The 22,456-nt window shown below is 49.8% G+C and overlaps 1 protein-coding gene and 1 long non-coding RNA gene across 2 annotated transcripts in view; one reads left to right on the top strand and one right to left on the bottom strand.

Annotated features, from left to right (window-relative positions):
* The first annotated feature begins 8,515 nt into the window (after nucleotides 1–8,515).
* The window catches only part of Slc1a7 (solute carrier family 1 member 7), a 43,287-nt gene continuing 29,346 nt past the window's right edge, over nucleotides 8,516–22,456 (top strand). The window contains exons 1-2 of the mRNA XM_057784029.1: nucleotides 8,516–8,650; nucleotides 17,935–18,014. Coding sequence (XP_057640012.1) covers nucleotides 8,516–8,650; nucleotides 17,935–18,014 — 215 coding nt within the window. The remainder of the gene's footprint in view (nucleotides 8,651–17,934; nucleotides 18,015–22,456) is intronic.
* LOC130883505 (uncharacterized) lies at nucleotides 16,926–18,446 on the bottom strand. The gene is made up of 3 exons (XR_009057975.1): nucleotides 18,426–18,446; nucleotides 17,763–18,008; nucleotides 16,926–17,188 (listed from the first exon to the last, which is right to left on the bottom strand). It is a non-coding gene; the product is annotated as an uncharacterized LOC130883505 (long non-coding RNA).

Genomic DNA, 22,456 nt, shown 5'->3' with positions numbered 1-22,456 from the left:
GCAGCTGGCAACCCTAGATTTTATTTAGAGATTGCACTCAGGGGTTCTTGCACACTAGACAAGCATTCACACACACACATACATTAATTAAAATGTAATTTAAAACCTGTAAAACATATACATAGCTAGCAAGATGCCACAGCAAGTACAGGCGTGTGCTGTTAGGCCTGAGGCGTTCCATTCCTGGAACTCACACGGTGGAAGGAAGGCTCAGGGTTCCTGTCCTCCTAACAATTACAATGAAGAAGCCCGAGTCAAACCCGGTCTGTGCTCCTCATAGCTGCCCACAGTGCAGGTGTTGAGTGAAGAAGGAATGAGCGGGCCAGATACGATGGCACAGGCCGCCTCTGAGGCCACTGAACGTTCCAGGCCAGCCTGGACCATAGAGTGAGACCCCGTGCCAAAGCAACGAAAATACAGAACAAATGAGTTTTCTGGTACTCAGAAGAAAGGGCTGGAGAGGGAGGGCATTCCATCCAGCCAACACTTGGGTCAGATGGTCTCTGAGCTGGGCTCCACCTTGGCCATGGCTTTTGCCATCCCCAACCTGCCCCACCTTTTAAACAGGAACGGTTTCACCACTGTGGGGTTTGTGCAGCTGCAGAGGCCCGGCTCGCAGAAGGGCCTGGTGTTTGGCTACGGCTCTGCTGTCTCCATCTCTGAAAGCATCTTAGTTTAACCTTTGAACTTGTGTTCAATAAGCAGTGTGTGATGGGCAGTGAGCCTGCCTGTGAGCGGAGGAGATATTTGCTGCGCACACCCAACACAGCCTCAACCTTTCCATCCTCACATGGTGTGTGTCATGCCCCATGGATGGGAGCTGGGGGAGCTTGGGGTGCAGCAAGATTCTATTAAGTTTGAGGGAGGCATGGAATGTCTGCCAGTGGGCAAGCAGGAGGCACGCACAGCCTGCAGGAGCCTTGCTTTCTTCAAAGGGAGTTTGCCCTGCACTCACCCAGGGCAGAAGCTTCCTGCGGAACTCGGCCAAGAGCCTCATGTCCATTTTATCCATGTGCCTTCCACATAGTGACCGGTTGAACTGAAGGAAAGCAAGGACACTGGCCACTCTCAGTCCTTCCGTGCTCCTCAGTAGCCAGGCTTGGGCACCTATAGAGGATGTCTCACGGAAAGGTGGATGCATTCAGGCAGTGTTTTCACTGTTCTGCTAAAAACCAAAACGCACACACAAGTGTGAGACACAAAACACAGAAACCATGGTTTGATTTGAGTGATTCTAAATAAGACTTAAACAGGTCTCCTGTGGTTTGTTTTTGTTTGCTTGCTTTTTTTTTTTTTTTCTTGACAAGCTCACTATGTAGCCCCAGCTGGGCTGGAACTCACTGTGGAGACCAGGCTGACCTCAAGCCTCTGCCTCCTGGGTACTGGAACTAAAGGATGACTACACCAAGCAAGCAAGTACATTTTCACTTGACACCAGCATTGCAGGCCTGGCAATGTGTGCCTGTAATCTCAGCACTTGGGAAGCTGAGGCAGGAGGATTGCAAGTTTGAGGCTAGTCTGGGCTACAAGAGATCCTATCTTAAAACAAAACAGCAAGAATAAAGCAAGAGAGGTTAGGTAGCAAATAAAACCAGATGACTGGCTGGGACTGTAGAAGCAGGTAAGCTGTTTTAATGCCTTCCGAGTTTGTTTTCCTGCTCTGTGAGCATTGGCACCCTAGGCTGGTTCTGCATGTGTCCTCCTGGCTCTGGATCCCACAGATTCTGCCATCTGCCCTACATATAAATTCCCTTTTTACCCATGCTAGGTTGATTTAATTTTCTGTGACTTGATACCAAGAATCTCGACTGACTTTAAAACTTGCCCTGGGGATGTGTTAACTCTACACTTCAACTAAGGTACTCCAGGGAGAGGCAGTGTGGTACAAGGTAAAAAGCATGGGCTTTAGTAAAGGGGAGGGAGGCTCAGAGAGACTCCTTAACTGCAGAAACACCACACAGCATCCCGGGGAGTTCAGATTTAAATTTAGCTCATTACCACTGTAGAACTTTTGTGAGAACTCCCTGTGAGCATCGACTGTGACTGCTCCGTAGCCACGAGGCCACTGAAGCCCTGAAATGTGTGTGACTAGTTTGACTGAGCAATTGCATTCTATAGTTTATTTTGGTCAGTTGAAACAGGGGGATTGGATGACACAGGCCTTGTGACTCTACTTTTCTGGTCCAGGGAGTTCTTTCAGGGGGTCAGCTGACTCACTGGCTCCCCTGAGGCACAGCACTTCCTGGTAAGTTCAGGTGATGGAGTTAGAGTGCCCACAGTGGCACAGAGTGCTTGGCATGGAACCCTTGCTGGGCTCACTGGGGTTCAGGCCTGACTTCCCTAAGTCACAACTAGACAGACGGGAAGGGCAGGAAGGAGACAGCAGGTGCAGACATGCGCCTTCCCCTAAGTCACTTTCCTCTGTCTGTTGAGGCCAAGGAGGGGGGTAGGGCCCTCCACAGAGGTTAGCCAAGTCTCCAGAGATGAAGGATACCAGGAATTCACGCTGGCGGGATTGGCTGCTCACAGCAACCTTCCCGGAAGGGCTCAGCCCCTGGCAAGCTGGAGAGGTGAGCTGGGGAGAAGCAGGCGCCTCTGGTATGTCTCTGGAAAGATGCCAACAAACCCAGAGCTGTCATCACCCCAACCCAACTAGGGTCTGGTCAGCTCAGCTAATGTGTCTTGACACCTGCTGGAAGGGGTAGGGCCCCAGACCCTGGAGCTGCTGGCTCTCCAGCTTGGTGCTGACTTTCAGAACAGGCTCTTCCCTTGCACCCATCTCTGGTTTACTGAGGTCAACCAAACAGGCCCTACGTTTGGCAAGGCTATTGTGCCCCTCTTTACTCTTCTGCAACCAAGGTCATACCCTGGCAGAGCTGTGCGGCCCTAGGGCTCCAGCCTGGCTCATGATCTCTGTTTCAACATCTTAACGCCTGCAGCCCCCTAGATACTCACTGCCGACACAGCGCACAACTGCGCGACTCCCTCCTCCACGGAGGCATTCCAGACTCTGGGATATTGCAGGTAATTGTTGCCCTCATCAGAGCTACTTGTCAAGGAACAGGGCCTCGTCACTGGCCTGAGCTGGAGATGGGAAGAGAGGGTGTCCAGCAAGAGTGGCATGTGATTTGGAACTGCAGAAACAGTGATGGACATTCTAGGCAGAGGAAGCAGCGTGGGCAAAGATATGAGAGGCTGAGGAAGGAGGCCTTCCATATAACGGGCAGGAGGAGGGTGTGTGCAGCAGAGGGGAAGAGGGACCCTGTGCTGGTTAGTTCTGATTTGGTTTGGTTCTTGTCAACTTGACACCAGCTAGAGTCATGGGGGAAGCTGCATCCTCTACTGAGAAAATGCCTCCATCAGATTGTTTGGTATTAATGATTGACATGGGAGAGTCCAGCCCACTGTGGGTGGTGCCACCTCTGAGCAGGAGGTCCAGGAGGGATAAGAAAGGAAGTGGGCATGCGCCAGAGGAGCAAGCCAGTGAGTGGTGATTCCTCTGCTGCGGCCTCTGCTTGGGCTCATACCTCCTCAGGTTCTTGCCTTACTTGAATTCCTGTCTTGATGAACTGTGAAGGAGATGTAAGCCAAATGAACCCTTTTTCTTTCTTTCTTTCTTTCTTTTTTTGGACAGCAATAGAAGTGAACTGGGACAAGCCCCAAGGCATCAGATGTCCTGAGAGGCGTGTGAGCTCCACTCTGGAGCCACAGCTTCCCATGTGTGTGCCCCAAGCACCAGAACGTCAGAATGCTCCAAGGTTCCCCACAACAAACCAACTACCAGCTTTGGAGACTTTCTCTAGTGGGAATGAACCCCAGATGGAAATAAAGTTGCCTAGGAGCACCTGGGTGGCACACATGACCTAAGTACCTGACCTGCAGTATTGCAGGGAGCCCATATCACAAGCTGGGGTAGTTTGAATGTAATCGACCTCCATAAACTCATAGGTAGTGGCACTATTAGGAGGTGTGGCTTTGCTGGAGTGGGTGTGGTCTTGTTGGAGGAAGTGTATCACTGTGAAGGCGGGCTTTAAGGTCTCCTATGCTCAAGCCATGCCCAGTATCTCAGACCACTTCCTGTTGCCTGCGGGATGAAGATGTAGCTCCTTCTCCACTCTCAGCTCCTTCTCTAGCACCACGTCTGCTTGTCTGTGTAATAATGATGATGGGCTAAACCTCTGAGCTGTAAGCCACCCCGATACAGGTTTTCCTTTATGAGTGCTGCATGTTCATGGTGTCTCTTCCCAGCAATAGGAACCCAGACTAAGACACAAGTCTACAGGAAACCATTGTCTTCTCCCCACTTTACAAGAGGTTAAAAGTGTACCCAAGTTCGCACAGCAATCTTGGCAATAAAGCTAGGACTTTTTTTTTTCAATAGCATCTTATGCAACCAAGGTTGGCCTCTGACTTCACAAGTTGCTGGGGGTGATCTTGGATTTTCTGCCTCGACTTCTCAAGTACTAGGACAACAGGTGTGCACCACTATACCTGGTTTATGCAGGGCAGGGGATGGACCCCAAGGCCTCATGCATGTTGGGCAGGCGCTGTCAACGGAGCCACACCTCCAGCTCCACAGTTAGGACTTTAACTTCAGCAAGCTGGGCCAGAATGAAGAACCCGAATAACTTCGTCTTACCAGAGTTTCCTAAGCTTATTTATTTTATATAATTATGTAAACACTTTTGCCTATTTAGCCATATTGTAAAAGACAAATGATTCTGTAGGCCAAAGTGATCTTATTAAAGGGTTCTAACACAGGAGCCTTTAGATTTAATTCAAAGCTGTCTGTAGTAAGGCTTGCTATCTGTCCACATTTCAGTGGGAGGTAGTCCCTTTTCTTGGAGGTTCTCTGAGACCAGATTGTATCTGACACTCTGTTCTGTCCTTAGTACCCCGAGATAGCAAGAGCATCTGTAGACAGTGTGAGCACTGAAGAATCCTGGAATATAGGGGACAGCTTAGAGTGTGGAGGGATGGGGTCAGTGGCAATTGTGGGGGACATTCTGGAAACCAAAGTCTTAGAGCCAAAGTGGAAAGCAAGCCTGACCCACCATGTAGCACAACTAAGGTGGGCATAGATGGTGTTTGAAACCTGCCCTAAGGCTACCCAGGATTTTTCAAGCAACAGTTAGCCACTCGGTGAAGTGGAAATACTGCATTTGTTGGAGTTGAAGGTGTCTTAGGGAGCTTTGGGCTTTAAGAGGAAGACAAAGAAATCTCTCAGATTGCTGGGCAGCTCACCTCCTCTGTTGCCATGGAGGCGCTGCCAGGAGCAGGGTCTTTGGGCTTCTCTGTGCACGTGTGCTCATTCCCTTCTCTTTGTAAAGGGCAGGATTGAGGGAGGGGTCACAAGTTGATTCAGAAGGGACCAGAATCCATCTCTTCATTGCCATGGCACTAGGGCTTGTGACCAGCTTCCTTTGTCTCAGCCTACACTTCCTCGCTGCTGTCTCCTTTCTGGTCACCTGTCTGGAGGAGGCAGTCACCCTGTATACCCCACACCTGTCACACCCCCACCTCTACCACAGCCTGCTCCCTGCTGCAGCCTGACTGGCTCTAATGAGATTACAGATGCCCAGTGACACAGGCAGCTTAGTCCCCTCTGGTTTAAAGGCCAGGCCACAAGCAAGAGCAGGAAGGAGTCTCCCGCTGAGCTGCTGTGTGTCGATGGCTCCAGCCACGGCTGTTGCTGAGTTTGCCATTACCCTCACTCATATTCCCTCTGGCCAGACGGTCTTATCATCTCTGTTGTATGAATGGGGAGACCGAAGATGAGTGAGATGAGATGGTTTCACAGGATCACACAGCTGGCAAGTAGCAGACCTGGGTCTCAAATGCAGATCTCTTGGTCTTTGCCATCTTTAAAAATAGGAGGCCTCGGTGCCTTAAACCTGGTCATAGGCCTGTGGCTGGAGAGGTCAATGACCCTGTTGAGGTGGGGACCTACTATTGTTTTGCTAGACAGGCTTGTTGTTAACTGCCTTCTAAAAAGTTATGCTTATTCCCACTGTCAGCCTTAGTCAGAGAGACTTCTCGCGGTGGGCAGCAGTCGAGGTATTTCTGCTCAGCATGCTGAGAATGAGCGACTGTTGAAAACCTCGCCCTAAATGGGACATTTAGATCAACCTCTAGGGGCTCAGGGACATCCTAGGAGAGGGGGCAGAAAGAGAGAGCTGCAGGATGGGGAGAAGTGTTGTGACACCCCCTCTTCTGGATGTGACAAGGCCACGGCACTCATGAATCTGCAGCAGCTGTGAGCACCCTCTGTGGTCACCTGCTGGTCACCAATTCCAGCATGGATGGGCAGGGGCTTATGAGTCCCACCCCTTGCTGAGGAGCTGTTGGCGGCTGATGGCAGCTGAGGGAAGGGGTCTTGGGGAATATTATTTTAAGGTGTGTTTCTTTTGTTTATGCTGCATTTAAAAAAAATTCTGTGAAGTTGTGATTCTTTGCCTGTCTGAAACACCTGATGTTCTAATAAAGAGCTGAATGGCCAACAGCAGGGCAGGAGCAAGGATAGGCGGGGCTGGCAGGCAGAGAGGATACATAGGAGGAGTGAGGAGGAAGAGGAGCAAGAGAACAAGGAGGGGACATCAGGAGTCAGCCACCCAGTTGCACAGCAAGTATGGAGAAAGAATTTTTAAAAGATATACAGAAATAGAGAGAATTAAAAGCCCAGAAGCAAAAGGTAGTCGGGATAATTTAAGAAAAGTTGGCAAGAAACAAGCCAAGCTAAAGTTGGGCATTCATAACTAAGATTAAGCCTTTGTGTGTGATTGATTTGAGAGCTGGGTGGTGGACCTCTCAAAAAGCCAAAAGAATAAAACTTCACACAACAAAGACGATTTTTTTTTCCTCTTGGAGTACGGCAGTTGGTAGGCTGTCCACGCTCATTCAGGTAACACTAGTTGTCCTCTGGGTTATTTAAAGAAAAGGACATTGAGATGGGAGGGGCGTGTGCTGGGGAGGGCCCAGGAGGAGCTGCTGTTGTGGGTGGGTGTCGTCAGGTCTCAGATGGTTCAGATGGCTGGAAATTTTGCCAGGTGGTGATTGTGCACGCCTTTAATTCCAGCACTCAGGAGGCAGAGACAGGCAGATCTCTGTGAGTTCAAGACCAGTTTGGTCTACAGAGTGAGTTTCAGGACAGGCTCCAAAGCTACAGAGAAACCCTGTCTCAAAAAAACAAACAAACAAACAAAAAATTGGGCAAAGGGCTGTGACGCCTATTACCATATCAAAGCAGACTCTGGTCACCAGGTTGTCCCTGCAGCCCTCTAGTCCTACCTGAAAGGGTCCTTCTGACTGGCTTATGCCACTCCCTACCCTGAACTCTACAGCCCAGAAACTGGGCTGCCCACTCTCCCTTCCCCCAGCTCCTCTGGCTCCTGTATAACTCAGCCATTTTGGCTACACCAGTCTCTTGACCAGACCTTCGGCCAGGGCTGCCCTTCTTGGTAGGTGGCTCCTCTCTTGCTCTCCCTCCCCCTCCTCCTGTGTCCATGTTCACTCTGGACTCTTCCAGATGCCTCTGGCTGTTTTCTCTCTCATATTTACAATAAACCTTCTCCTCCACCATACCAAGAAGCTTCATGTCCTCCTTTTATTTATTTTTTCATTGAGATATGATCAAGATACATTGTATATATGTATAAAAAATAAATAACACTTTAAAAATAAATAAGTAGATAATAGTCCCTGAGAGATGTGGGGTTGTGTCCCGGACTTGAAGCATCCCGAAAGAAAAAGTATTCATTTCCTGTTAACAGCAGGCTGGACAGGGCAACTGAACTCAAGTCTGAAGTCCTCACCGTGCTGCCTGGCTCCATTCTGCTGAGTGCCACCAGCTCAGCGACTACGCCAAGAGACTCAGGCTCTCAGAGTCTCAGTCCCTCTCCAGACCTGGAGACTGGAATCCAGTGCCAAGGTGGTGGGGTTGAGTCCCCATGACTGGCAGTAGCACCCTGGGGCAAGCCTGGCACACAGCGTTCCCTCCTCCCCCAGATGCCTCTGAATGTGCACTGTCAAAGTGACGTTCACGGCACTCCGTGCTTCTGGGGACTGGTGTCAGCAGCACCATGCTCATACGACAAAGGTGCTCCTGGGACAGCCGCCAGATGCCCATCCAACACTAACCGAGGTAGGCAGTGACTGGCACCTCACCGCTGTGTTTCCACATCTTTCTGGAATGAGGTGGGCTGATGCACCTTTGCTTCCTCTCATGGTGTCTGGTCCCCTGCCCTCTTCAAGAGGAGTATTTGGCTTTGAGGACTGGACACACGGACCACGTGGCCTGCTCTAATTTCTCAGGCCCTAATCTGCTCCCGGCTCCTAATGATGCAGCTGGTAATAGGATTGTGGCTTCCCTCTGGGTGGCTGCCGGGACCATGGCTGCAAGGCTGGTGATAGGTGCTTAGGACTCTGTTCATCCGCGAGTGGAGAGGCTTGTGCCTCCAGCCCAGACCTGGGCCACATCCTACAGTGCATGGGATGCTGCCAACCACCTGGACCGAGCATGGCGCTGGGCGCTGTCCTGGCTCGAGGACGGGCGGTGTGTAGGCGCAACGGGCTACTCATCCTGTCTGTGTTGTCTGTCATCGTGGGCTGCCTCCTCGGCTTCTTCCTCAGGACCCAGCACCTCTCACCACAGGTCAGGCCCCCGGGGTGTGTGGGGCTCTCCAGTGTCGGTACAGGAGGTGAGCTAGGTTGCCTCTCTGGGCCCCAGTGTTCCCATCTATATAATGGGCGTGAGAAAGACCCATTAGTGTGAGAGATCAATAAAATGGCTGACAAAATGACAACAAAGCCAGTACAGTAAGGTGGCCGGGGGCAAAGACATACCACTGAGCAAGCACGGGATTGAGAGCAGGGTGGGGAGACCAGGGGCCTTCAGAGAACACCCCCTATAGGTCCTCCACGACCAGGAATCCAGGATGGGTTTCTTATAGCAGGATCAGTGGATAAGGCTCAAGGGTGCGTGAAACAGGAGCAATGCAGCAAGCCTTTGGAGAGGGTTGGAACATACAGCGAGAGCAAGAGGCTGGAGTTAGGGGCCAAGAGCTGGATGGTTTCCATCACCAGACACGGGCTTCAGACAGCTGTGCAGAGCCATGGAGAGGAGAGAGAAGGGACAGTTCTACATCCCTGGGCTGAGCGGAACAGGGGTGATAGTGGGTCAGACGGGAGCAGCTGCAACGGTAGCGGTAGCGAGGGATAAGTGACACTGGGCTGAAGGGGAAGGTGTGAGAGCCGTGCTCCTGCAGAGGAGACTTCAGGAAGGGTGGCTGGTGGAAAGCCAGAGGCAGAAGGGGAAGCAGATAGGCGACTGTGTAAATGCATCATCTGGTAAGATCTTTCTGTGGAATGAGGACGGCACTGTGATGTTATATAAGACACTACAGATGCCTGTTCCAACATGGAAGACACAGCTCAGGACCGTGGAGACAGGCGTGCAGACCTCCTGCCGGAGAGACAAGCCTGAGCACCACACAGGACAGCTGGGGTTCGGGGTTCACAGCCTGGGCACAGAGGGACAGCAGGCAGGAAATGACTAAGGAGACATTAGGAGTGAGGCCCTTGCCCAGTGCAGACACGGGATCAGATACTGAGAAGAAGGAAAGAGGGATTGGATCTGCTCTTGAGGGGCTTGAGGGTAAGGGGTTCTGTCTAGACCCACTTAGTGAGATTTTGGTTATGACCGCTCCATGGAGGCTCACTGAGGAGGGCTCTGAGGGGTCAGTCTTGAGGCAGGTCTGTCAGTGGGCTCCTGGGGATCCCAGACCCCATAGGTCCTTCATTCTCCTGATACCTCACACCATCTCTGAAGCTGGAGCCAGACTCCAGACTCAGACTCACATCTTCCATTAAAGGGATGATGCCCCCACCCCGGTATCCAAGCAACCCTGATCACCACCTGAAGCTACTTAGGAAGAAGCAATGATTCTAGAAGCACAGGTTGTTACAATCTTACGGGGGCCACGGGGTTCATGCTATGGTTTGAATGTAATTGCCCCCCATAAGCTCATAGGGAGTGGCACTATAAGGAGGTGTGACTTTGTTGGAGTAGGTGTAACCTTGTTGGGGGAAGTGTGTGTCACTGTGGGGGTGACATATATGTCCAAGCCACATCCAGTGCTTCAGACCACTTCCGGTTGCCTTCTGATCAAGATGTAGCCAGCACCCTGTCTCCTGCATGCTGCCATGCTCCCACCAGGATGATAATGGATTGAGCTTCTGAACTGTACACCAGCCCCAGTTAAATGTCTTCCTTATAAGAGTTGCTGTGGTCATGGTGTCTCTTCAGAGCAATAGAACCCTAACTAAGTCAGCAGGTAGTACCAGGGACTGGGGATTGCTGGGACAGGCCTGACCATGTTTTTATTTGGAGGAATTTGACTTTGTTACTTTGGGTTAGGAAAGCAGTAGATTCATTCCATTGGCAGAGAAAATCTCAAAACAGCCTAGTACAGACTGTTGTGTAGTTGTGAGTGGTAACTCTAATGAAGATTTATAATGAAAAGGAGCAAGCTGAGCAAATAAAAATACAAAATATAAAGACTGAGAAAAGGGGGCACCAGGAAGTGGAATGGAGCTAAATCCTGTGTTCGAGGAGACAAATGCATTAAGAAATGGAATAAAGGGAGTGGATTCCACCTACGGTGGCTGGGCTAGGTCCTCTCTCCTCTTTGGCCTCACTGTCCTTATCTGTGGGGCAAAGGGAGCATCAGTACCTTCCAAAAAGTTAAAGGAGTGAATATCCACAGCGCCTGGCAGACAGTAAGCATTGAGTGCCATTTCGTCCCCTCTCTTGTCCCTGACAAAGTCCATCTGTGACGATTAGCTAATCTTGACCACTCTGATTTAAGATCACCATGGTAACACACTTCTGGGGAAACATCAGAGGCTGTCTGCAGAAACGTTTAACTGAAGAGAGACGACACCTTGAATGTGGGCGGCATCATCCCACAGGTGGGGGTGCAGGTTAAATAAAAGGAGAAGGCAAACTGAACACCAGCACCCTCCCTGCTTCCCGACCCTGCACCATGAGCAGCTGCCCCATGCACGTGCTTTGGTGCCTTCCCGCAAGTGTCTGGATCTTTTCCATGTCTGGATCTTTTCCACCTGCGCAGTGAAATAAACTCTCCTGCCCATGGCCCAGGCACTCTCCCGTGGCCCCAGCACTCTCCCATGACCCAGCACTCTTCAATCTGCACTCAGATTCTGAAGCAGCAACGATCTATGTCCTGCAGGAAGATTATTCTGGGAAAACAAATTGGACCACTGGCTAGTAGGAGCCAGATCCTCTAGGGCCTACTGCGTCAGAGCTGCCCCATCTGCTTGGGCGTGCAGATGCGTTCAGCTCTGGACTAACCTGCCAGACACTGAAGGAGGCATGGATGGAGAACAGTTATTTGGCAGCAAGTGGCTTCTCTTGAGCACTGTCCTGTGAAAGTCAGGGTTTTTCTGTTTGGTCTTTGCCTGTGACTCAGACAGCAAACCCTTCCAACTGTTTGAACTTATGCAAGAGGCAGAAATCATAAAAAATTTGGAAAATGGTAGAATGTTCTATTTGTGAAATGAAACTCACAAAATTAATGTGATTTTACTTTTGGATGCAAATAACTCATTAAAAAAGCAGAGACATTTTGAGACTTCCACTTACGACGTGAGGGTTTATAATTGTATACATTTCCTTTCCTTTCTATAAGTTTGATGAAATTTTAAAAATCATTGCATTTATTTTGTTTGTATGTGTGTATGCATAGGGAGGCATTTGCAACCACATGCATGCATGCACGTGCACACACAAACACACACACACACACACCCCACAGTGCACATGTGAAGTCAGAGGACAACTTGTGGGAGTCAGTTCTCACCTCCAGGAATGGAACTTAAAGGACTGTCAGCTTGGCAGCAAGCCCCTTTACCTGCTGAGCCATCTTTTCAGCCCTGGTGGGATATTTTCAAGGACATAAACTATCCAAACCAAAGAGAACATAGAGTCATTGAGAAAGAAAACTCTGGTTAGACAATATGGGAAGTGGGTGGAGCCAAATAGTCCCTTCTATTGAAGCCCAAGAGGCTGGCATGCTAGCTCATAGGAGCAGAGACTGAGTAGCTTCTCTCACGGGACTCCAAAGGGCTCTGATATGGAAGGCAGAGCAGGGATGAAGCCAAGAGTTGAGAGCAGGCCCTTAAATGCCAGAGCTCTTCCAAGCAACATGGTCAGAGGACTCTTCTCTCTATTGTGTCTAACTCTGGCCTGCCCAGTGTCCAGAGAAGCTTGCCTCGGGGACATCAGGCCCACCTGTGTGAGGTTAGAAAGGCTCAGTGGGGAGGTCCATGCTTGAAGCAACAGACACCCGCATCCTAGGTGCAGCCTCCCCAGCAGAACTCTGGAACAGCTGGAAGCCGGGCTTAGGCACAGGCTTCTTGTTGGGGCCTCATAAAGACCCATGAATTCTTGGAGAAAAGAGGTTTTCGTCCCCTCCTTGCAGGTTACACCCATCGCTCTGCCCTGAGGGACCCTCAGTGGCAAGCCCAGAAGCTTCCCACTCCACACTTACCTGTGAGCAGAAATGTGGGGTGAACTGCGCATGTCCAAACCTGAGACAACTGACGAGAAAAGAGGTCTCTGGAAACTCTTAAAATTCTTTCTTAGGGCTGGGCGTGGTAGTCACATCTTTCACCCCAGTACTTGGGAACCAGAGACTGGCAAATCTCTGAGTTCAAGTCCAGCCTCGTCTGTATATCAAATTCCAGGCCAGCCAGAGCTAGAGTGAGGCCCTTTCTCAGAAAATTCATTTCTTAAGATCTTTGGAGACATGAGAGATAGCATAGTTATCATAAACAGAATGGGGGCTGTCAAGATGGCTCAGCAGCGGTAGGAGTTTGCTGTCAAGCCCAAGGACTTGAGTTCAATCCCCAGAACCCACACAAAGGAAGGGGAGAACCAGCTCCTGAAAGCTGTCTTGACCTCCATGTGCATGCTGTATGTAGCACATGTGTACACAAAAGTAAATGAACAAATGCAACTTTTAAAAACTGGGATGTAGGGGTAGTAGTATAGCAAAGTATTACCGTGCGCTTAGTGTACATAAAGTCATAGGTTACAGTCCCAGCGGCACACACATCAAACAATAGCAGCAGCAGATTGGACGCTGTCTTTGTTTGGTTTCTATTGCTGTGATAAACACCACGGCCGAGAGCAACCTGAGGAGGCAAAGGTTTATTTATTTCAGCTCCCAGCTGTAGTCCACCATAAAGGGAAATCAGGGCAGGAGCTCAGGGCAGGAGCTGGAGGCAGGAACTGAAGCAGAGGCCAAAGAGGAGTGCAGCTCACCGGCCTGCTCGGTCAGCTTTCTTATATAGCCCAGGACCCCTGTCCAGGGGTTGCACCACCCACACCTGTCAGGGCTGGGCCCTCTGCCCTCCCATACCGATCATTCATCAAGAAAATCTCTCCATAGACTTGGCTAATCTCTGACACAACAAGACCAAGGTCTCAGCACAAAGGAGATTTATTTGCCCCGGAGGGACAAAGGCCAGAAAATAAGAGACAAAGACAGGAGATAGAGGATGAGGGAGAAGGGAACAAAGGAAAAGAAGCTGAGTGGGACTAAGGACTGCTTCTGGATAGAGAGGAGACAGATGTGGCACATGGGAAAATAGCAGTTTTTAAGGGGGAACCTCCATGTTAGCATGAGGTGTTTAATTTTGATTGGGCAGGCTGATTAGGATGGCCAAAGGGGGAGTGTTGATTGCTGGACTTCAATACTTTGATAGCTGGACTTTGGTGGTCAGCCTCAGGAGGAAGAAGTGGCCAAGTATCGGAATAGACCTTAGGGGCTATCTTCAGGAATGCAATCTAACAGTTTGTAGCAAGGCAGAGGGAGTGGGGGAGAATGGCAAGGCCGCTCCCATGTGTGCCAGACTCCGGCCTCCTAGGGCCCTTCATTCCCAACTGAGGTTTTCCTTCCTAGATGACCCTGCCTTGTGTCAGCAACACAGGTGCTAAAAAGATGGATCAATCAAGAATAAAAAAGAGTATTTAAAATTTTAAAAAACAAGAATCAATATAAAAATATCAGCATCTGGGAAGGAGGTAGAGACATCTGACAAATTAGACCAAATGATGAAATATGAAAAAGAAGAATGTCCAACAAAGATGGAGAGAAAATGTGCAGCAAAGATGAGAAAGTTTCCTCGAGTGACAGGTACAGAACGAGAAAGACAGGAAGATCGCCCCCTACAGAGACACGTGGCTGTGAAGTTACAGGAAAATGGAGAAAAATAGATGAGCCCCAAGAGTAGCGTGGATTCTAATTGGTCTTAATAATAAAAACCCAGAGTCAGATATTAGGGGGTGAAAGCTGAAAGATCAGAGAAGCAGAGCAGCCAGCCACTAGTTCTTATCTCTGTGAAATCCTCAGACCAAATGGAGTATCTTGTCTCTACAAATCCCTGGACTGAATGCCTTGAGCTCCTTTCTCCTCCTGGTTTATATTCCTCTCTCCACCCAGCCACATCCCTTCCTGTCTCCACCTCCCTAGTGTTTGGATTAAAAGTGTGTGACTCCCAAGTACTGGGATTAAAGGTGTGAGCCACCACTGCCTGGCTCTGTTTCTCTTCGAGACTGGAACAGTCTAGTGTAGCCCAGGGTGGCCTTTGAACTCACAGAGATCGGCACGCCTCTGCCTCGCAGTGCTGGGATTAAAGGTGTGTTCCACCACTGCCTGGCCTCTATGGCTAACTAGTGGCTGGCTGCACACTCTGATCCTAAGGCAAGCTTTATTTGTTATAGCATGAACATTTAAGGGGTACTAAGGGGATAAGGCAAGGCTCCTGTAGCAAGTAGGAACTGACTGGTAGCTTATGGATAAGCATCCCTTTAGAGGAAGAAGAAGGTCAGCCCAACAGTTCAGCAGGTAGAAGTGCTTGCTGCATCCGCCTGGGAAGCAGTTTGACCCCAGGAACCCACATAAAGGTGGAGGCAGAGAACCAACTCTACAAAGCTATCTGCTGGCCTGTGTGCCCACACATGCACAACACACGCGCGCACACAACATGCACACACACTACTAATGAGATAAATTCAGAACCAGAAAAGGACATTGTTTTCCAGTAAAAATCTCAAATACAATCAGATTGTTGCTAGAGGGAAAGGTAGGACCGAGGCAATTGAACTGAAGGACTCGGAAGTTGCTCTCTGCATCGTTTCTGAGGAAGCTGCCATAAGAGATGGTTCCTCCAAAATAAGGACAGAAACACTGGCTCCTGTGCAGGACAAATCCCATAAGGAAAGCCAAGAGGCTGCAACAGCAGCTGGGTCATGAGACTCTCCCTCAAACACACACACACACACACACACACACACACGCAACAAGAAGGTGGAAAGCTGCAGGCCTGAAGTCCAGATGAGATAAAAGGGAGCGAATCTGCTTCTGTTGTAGGGAATGTTTGCTTTGATGTTTTCATAGATAAAAACATTTGTAAGAAATTAGTGAGAAGCTCAAAGAAAACAAAGCAAAATAAAAACAGTCAATTATTGGTGCAGGAGAATTGTCTCTATTCTGCCAATCATGTTTTGGACAGAAACCCCCACAAGCCCACCGCTCCTCCTACTACAAATTATGAATCTCAGGGACAAAATGTAAGCTGTATAAGTAGCAGGGTGTGGTTGCAAGGATGTCCCTTGGCTCAGCGGTGAGCAGCATTTGATAAGAAAGATATTGTTAACCGTTGGGCCTGTGAGTTGGCTGGGCAGGTAAAATTTTAACCTGATCACATGAATTTTATTCCCAGAACCCATGGTAGAAGGAGAGAAGTGACTTCAAGTAGTCCTCTGACTGACTGCCACATGCATCATACACAGACACACACACACACATATATATACACACACATATACACACACACACATGCAAGCACACACATGCACACAAACACAATCCAAAAAAATTTAGAAGAAACAGCTAGGCAAGAGCCCAGGTTTGATCTCCAGTACTACGTACATACAAAGATACAGACATGATACATGATGAATGTATTTGTGTGGGATTTTTCTGGCACATTGGAAATGGTAGCATCATGGACCTAGGAAACCCAGCTCTCTCTCTTGCATGTCACTGGGTGGGACATCACCTCCTCTGCTTGGTCTGCTTCCTGTCTGGGATGTGGGTGGAGTAGATGGGATCTATCTAGCACCACAATCCTATGCCTTGGAGCTTTTCAAGGCATCAGACTACTAACAAGCCATTACATCTGGCTTTGTTTTTATTTGCTTTTTTCATTGAGACAAAGTCTCACTATGAAGTCCTAGCTGGCCTGGAACTTACTATATAGACCAGTCTGGCCTGGAACTCATAGAGATCTGCCTGCCTATACTTTCAAATCTGGGATTAAAGGTATGTTGGCCACCACTCTGTCTTGGCACTAGTTTTTGAGGTGGGGTCAGGCGCCAAAATGTAACTTGGATGATGTCTGAGATCCTTCAGCCTCTGCCACCCACATCCTCCCTCTCTAGAATAAGAATCCCAGCCAAGGATTGCCAGAAACAGAAGACCTGAAGGCAAGCTGTAGAAACAGCACTCCAGTTCTGTTGGAATTTCAGACAATCCACAAGTCGTTTTCTAGAACAAGCAAAGGACAGAATTCCGCTATCATCTGGAAGGCACACTTAACTGTTCACGGCAGTCCTGCAGCTGAGTTCCTCTCCTGTGAACTGCCAGTGGGAAGCAGCTGTGGCCAGGGTTAGTAGGGGTTAAGTCCAGGCCCCTGCAGCTCTAATGAGCTAGGCTCAACCTCACCCTGAATAGATCAATTAAAGGAACAAGTGATAGCCAAAGGCAGAAAATGAAGGTTTAATCCATGTGACCACATTGGGAAGAGGATTAGAGAGGCCAGAGGCCTCTGGAGTCATCTTCACAGTCCGCGGCATGAAGATTTAAGATTAACTAGAAGGCCAGAGGTACCCAGGGCTAAGGGGTCCAGGCTGTGTTCCCACTATCATTGACCCATCGTTGTCTTGGCTCCTTTTTCTTCCACAAGGTTGTCTGACAAGTATCAGAATTGTAGGAAATCTCTCCAGGGAGACAAGTTCTTTTTCTGGCTGGTGCTAGACTTCAGCCTTTTTCTCCCATTGTGAGACCCTTGGGGAAGTTGCAGTTCCCTAGGGTATAGTGTCCTGGTGGGAGGGACATGTGTGTCTTTTTAGAATGTCTTCATTTCTACCAGGGTGGTTACAAGCTATCTGTACTAGGAGATGGTGGCTACGAACGGCCCAACGAAGGTCCTTTACATAGAGTAGGACCTCTGTCTCCAAAGTCAGTACTTCTCAGGGGTAAGCTAGCAGAAGGAAACTCACCAACTTATGAGAAGGCTGTGGTTTATTGGTCAGTCTCCTCAACTAGACTGGGACCTTTTCTGGGACAGAAACCTGGCTTAATCCATTTTGGGGACCCCAGAGTGATGCTTGACCTAGTGTGGGTTGCAGAGACAGCATCCCTGCCCCCCTGCCCCTTACTCTCTGGTGGATGGAGCCGACTTTACACCATGGACCGATGGGTAAATGGTGCTAATGGGGAAAACTGCACCAGTGATGCTAGGTGCTCATGTGAGGTGTTAAGTGCTCAGGAGAGATGCTAAGTGCCCACACAGTCTCTCAATTGAACCTCCCAATGACTCCATGAAGTAATTATTGGAGATAAAGAAACCCAGAGGGCTAAGACCATTAGGTTGGTTTTAAAGGAGGAGCTTACCATGATCCAGGCTGTTTGGCTCCAAACCAGTTTCTTCTCACTGGTCCCTGATGTTCAGGTGCTAGACAGGAGTGTGCAGACAGGACAGACAATGCATTGAAGATGGTGACGAAGAAAGCAATTTGGAGTCTGTACTGTGTCTGCTCTGACCCAGTGCTTGCTGTGTTTCCAGGAGATTAGTTACCTCCAGTTCCCCGGCGAACTGTTGATGAGGATGCTGAAGATGCTGATTCTGCCACTGGTGGTCTCCAGGTGAGAGGAGGAGAGGAAGAGGGGGGACACAGGGTGCTGACTGGTGGTCCCCAGGTGAGAGGGGGAAGGGGAGGGCACAGGGTGCTGACTGGTGGTCCCCAGGTGAGAGGGGGGAGGGGGGCACAGGGTGCTGACTGGTGGTCTCTAGGTGAGAGGAGGAGAGGGGAGGGGGCACAGGGTGCTGACTGGTGGTCTCCAGGTGAGAGGAGGGGGAGAGGGAGGGCACAGGGCGCTGACCCGTTCTTATGAGGTAGAGTCAGTCCCCCAGTCAGCTGCTTCTCCCTTCAAAAGCCTTCCCTGACTCCTCAACCCACACCAAGTATTGCCGCATCCTTTCATGCAAGCTTTCGTCATCACTGCAGCAAAACTCCCAAGAAAATCGACTTGAGGAAGGAAAGGATTTTCCCTCACCATTTCAGAGTTCTTGGTCCGCCGGGCGGTGGTGGCGCACGCCTTTAATCCCAGCACTCGGGAGGCAGAGGCAGGTGGATCTCTGGGAGTTCAAGACCAGCCTGGTCTACAAGAGCTAGTTCCAGGACAGGCTCCAAAATCACAGAGAAACCCTGTCTCGAAAAACAAACAAACAAACAAACAAACAAACAGAGTTCTTGGTCCGTGGTCACTGGGCCCGAGGTGAGCAGAGCATCATGGGAGGGAGCATGTGTAGATAAGAGCTGCTTAGCCTGTGGCACCTGAACCACAGAGGGAGAGTAGAGGAGGATCTGTTGTCCCAATGTCATCAAGAGCACACCACCTGTCCCAATACCCCAGTAAGCTAAGGACCCATCAGTGAGTGAGCTCAGACTCTTGACCTCCTTCCCAAAGATCCCCACCCCCAAACAGCGCTGCACTGGGAATAAACCTTCAATACATGAGTGTGGAGAGACCCATCAAATAAAAAACTGTATCCACCTAAATCTCAGCACCCCCGAGAACAGAGCACCCCGATTCTCCTATGTTCCCACAGGCTGTTAACCAACTGCCTGATGCTTCTGCAATAGATGAAGTTAGGGTCACCAACTAGAGATTTTACCCAGAACTGAGCAACCCACACACACTTTCTGCTGTCAGTAAATGGCCCCTGCAGCTGCCTAGCACAATGGCTCTTTCCTTGCCCAACACCAGACTGTCGACAGCTTGAGCTATCTCTCTGTAGAAAGCAGAATATGGGCACAGAGCTCTCTCTTCCTCATCTGAACCCATAAGCCCCTGCTTGTACCCACACAGCCATCTCTCCCCGTTCCCAGTGGCCGGAGCAGTCTGAGGAAGCCTGATCTCATGTCTCATCATTGCCAGTCCTGTGAGCCTTTGGTCCCTGATCAGACCAGACCCTTGCCTAGCTTGGGGCCTCTACACATGCTGGTCCTTTCACCTGGTGTCCTCCTTTGTCTCTCTAAAGCATAGACCCCCCCCCTCCAAACAACCCTCCCCACCATCCTTGCTAGATCCATTCTGCTCTCCCTCCCCCAGGACACTTACTGTTCCTTGTTATTCTGTGTGTGTTCACTTGTTGGCTTGTCCCTTTATCTTCCCAAGGGCTGCAATCTTAGAATACTTGTCTAATGACTCAACGGCTCTACCATCAGCACTCCTGCGCATGCCTGCTGGGTGCCCAGCCCTGATGGGTACTGCAGACCCAGAACTTAGTCTCTGAACTCAAGTTGCTTGCAGACTTTAGGTACAGCTGACCAGGGACACACAGTTCCCCATCAGCTAGGGAATGAGACAGGCTTCCTTCTGGGTGGCTTTGGGTCCCTTTGCTGTGCCTCTACTGTCCTTGTTGCCTGAGCGGTTAGTCAGGACATAGACAGCACACACAGCAAACCCTGTAGTCATGTTGGATTTCCCACCCTGCCCTTGTCACTTGGTCAAGAGAATCCTATTTGGAAGTCCGTGGCCTTATGCATAGTTCTGCCCCCCATCATATGGCCTAGGGTAAGCCACCCTTCCCCAGTCTGTGATTCCGGTGATAGGTGTCTATCTGTCCTGTGCTCTGTCATACGGCCTGGGGTAAGCCACCCTTCCCCAGTCTGTGATCCCGGCGACAGGTGTCTATCTGTCCAGCCTTCCAGCTCCTTACTCTCTCCACTAGACCAGAACCCTCCTCCTGACTGGGACTGGAATGCTGTCTTAACTTGAGAAAAGCCAGTGTATTCATGTTTCCTTTGTTTATTATATAGTTAGAGCTGGTGCAGAGCAAGCGTGCCACCGAGAAATGGACATGCTCTAACATTTCTACCAACAGAGAATTAAACCTTTGTGTGTGTGGGGAAAATGACATATTGTTTTTTTGATTTTTTTCCTGGTCTAGAGCTCAAAGCCAGGGTCTCACAAATACTAAACAGGTTGTTACCACAGAGCCACATCCCAACTCCAGAATGATGTCTTTCTGATTTCCTAAGCCTCTTAGTCCTGAGCCTGCCCTCTTTAATTCTTACAAAAGACTGTGGTCTGTGCTCCATTTACCACTGTCCCCTGAACTGTCAGCCTGAGCTGGCATTCCTGCCCTGAGCACCACTCAGGTGATTGCAGGCACAGTGAGTCAGATGCCAGGCTTAGCCTGGACTAAACACCAGAACTGACAAGGGACTAGAGGCGGTGTGAGCTTTTGAAGCCTCATGAGTGTTCTGATGTTCTCTTTAAAACCTAATAGTCGCCGGGCGGTGGTGGCACACGCCTTTAATCCCAGCACTTGGGAGGCAGAAGCAGGCGGATCTCTGTGAGTTCGAGACCAGCCTGGTCTACAAGAGCTAGTTCCAGGACAGGCTTCAAAACCACAGAGAAAGCCGGGCGGCGGTGGCGCACGCCTTTAATCCCAGCACTCGGCAGGCAGAGGCAGGCGGATCTTTGTGAGTTCGAGACCAGCCTGGTCTACAAGAGCTAGTTCCAGGACAGGCTCCAAAACCACAGAGAAACCCTGTCTCGAAAAAACCAAAAAAAAAATAAATAAATAAAAAAATAAAAAAATAAAAAAAAAAGAGACAAAACCACAGAGAAACCCTGTCTCAAAAAACCAAAAAAAAAACCAAAAACCTAATAGTCTTGGGGTCCAGCCCTCAGCTGGTTAGCTGAAGAGCTTGGCTTGAGGGCTTCTGCACCTCCATCCCAGGGCTCCTGGCTGTGCCCCAGGAGCTACGGGTGGGCGTGGGAGCCTGAGCAGCATCTACAAGATGGGACAATCACCTGTTCACAGGGCTGCTGGGAGAAGGCATAAGATCAGGCACAGCCCTGCGCGTGATGGGCCTTGCATATTTATCGCAAACTTATTAAAGAGTCTCCGAAGCTTAGGTATTTACAAAGCCTCTACCTCCGTTCCTGCTGTCAGGGGTCATGGCACCAACAACACACACGGCACCTCCCCTGAGAACTTCTCTTTGACACAGACACTGATACAGCCCATTCACACCGTTCTGAACCTCCCAAGTGGCACATCCATGTCTCTTGGGTCTCATCACGATTCCGTCACGGCACCCTGAACCACTCTTTTTCATGCTTCATGAATTCTCAGAGCTATTGCTTCTTGTTTCCCTCTGCTCTCACGATCCTACATCCAGCAACCTCCACCAGCGCCCCACCCCTGGGGAACGGTGGGTTGCAAATCGACCAATTTCTCTGAAAGCTGGGAGAGCACACTGGGGTCTTCAGCCTCCTTTGTCTGCTATTTACAAAGTCCAAGCCTGACTAGGTCCCTCGTCTCTGTGTCTCACGTGGTCCCAGTGTAGGGTCAGCTGGGCCTCTTCTCATCTGGGTGCTCTCCTGTGGAAAAACCCACTTCCAAGCTCCCTCAAGTCATGGGGAGAAAAAGTTGAATCCCTGCAGCTTGGCCTGAGGGCCCAGCTTCTATTGTTTTTTTGTTTGCTTGTTTGTGGTGTGTGTGTGTGTGTGTTATTGCTTTGAAACATGGTCTTCTCTAGTTCAAGCTGACCTCAGATTTAATACATGACCCAGGGTGACTTTGAACTTCTGACCCTTTTTCTTCCACTTCCTATGCACTGAGATTACCGGCCTTTGCCATCTCACCAAACATTGGGGATTAAACCCAGAGCTTCAGACATGCTAGTTTGGCACTCTCCAATTGAGGTACAAACAACCCCAAGGGTCAACTTCTTGATGGCTGCCCTCTGTCCTCAGCCACTTACAACCCCTGGCTTCCTGTGCCCTTCACAGATGGTTCACAACTTGGCTTCAGCTTTCTCAAGACTGGCCAGAAGACCTTCCTCTCATCCTCTAAGGCAAAGTCACATATGATATGCCCATGCATGGTATATGTTATATGGTCATGAGTGTTATATCCCGTGCTCATGCATGTTATGTGTTATATGGTCATGTGTGTTATATCCCATGCTTATGCGTGTTATATGTTATATGGTCATGAATGTTACACCCCATGCTCGTGTGTGTTATATGTTATATGGTCATGGGCGTGTTACAGCCCATCACTT

The sequence above is a fragment of the Chionomys nivalis genome, chromosome 11 (genome assembly GCF_950005125.1).
Source record: "Chionomys nivalis chromosome 11, mChiNiv1.1, whole genome shotgun sequence".
NCBI lineage: Eukaryota > Metazoa > Chordata > Mammalia > Rodentia > Cricetidae > Chionomys > Chionomys nivalis.
The sequence above is the reverse complement of the archived record's forward strand: the minus strand, read 5'-3'. Positions and strand labels throughout refer to the sequence as shown.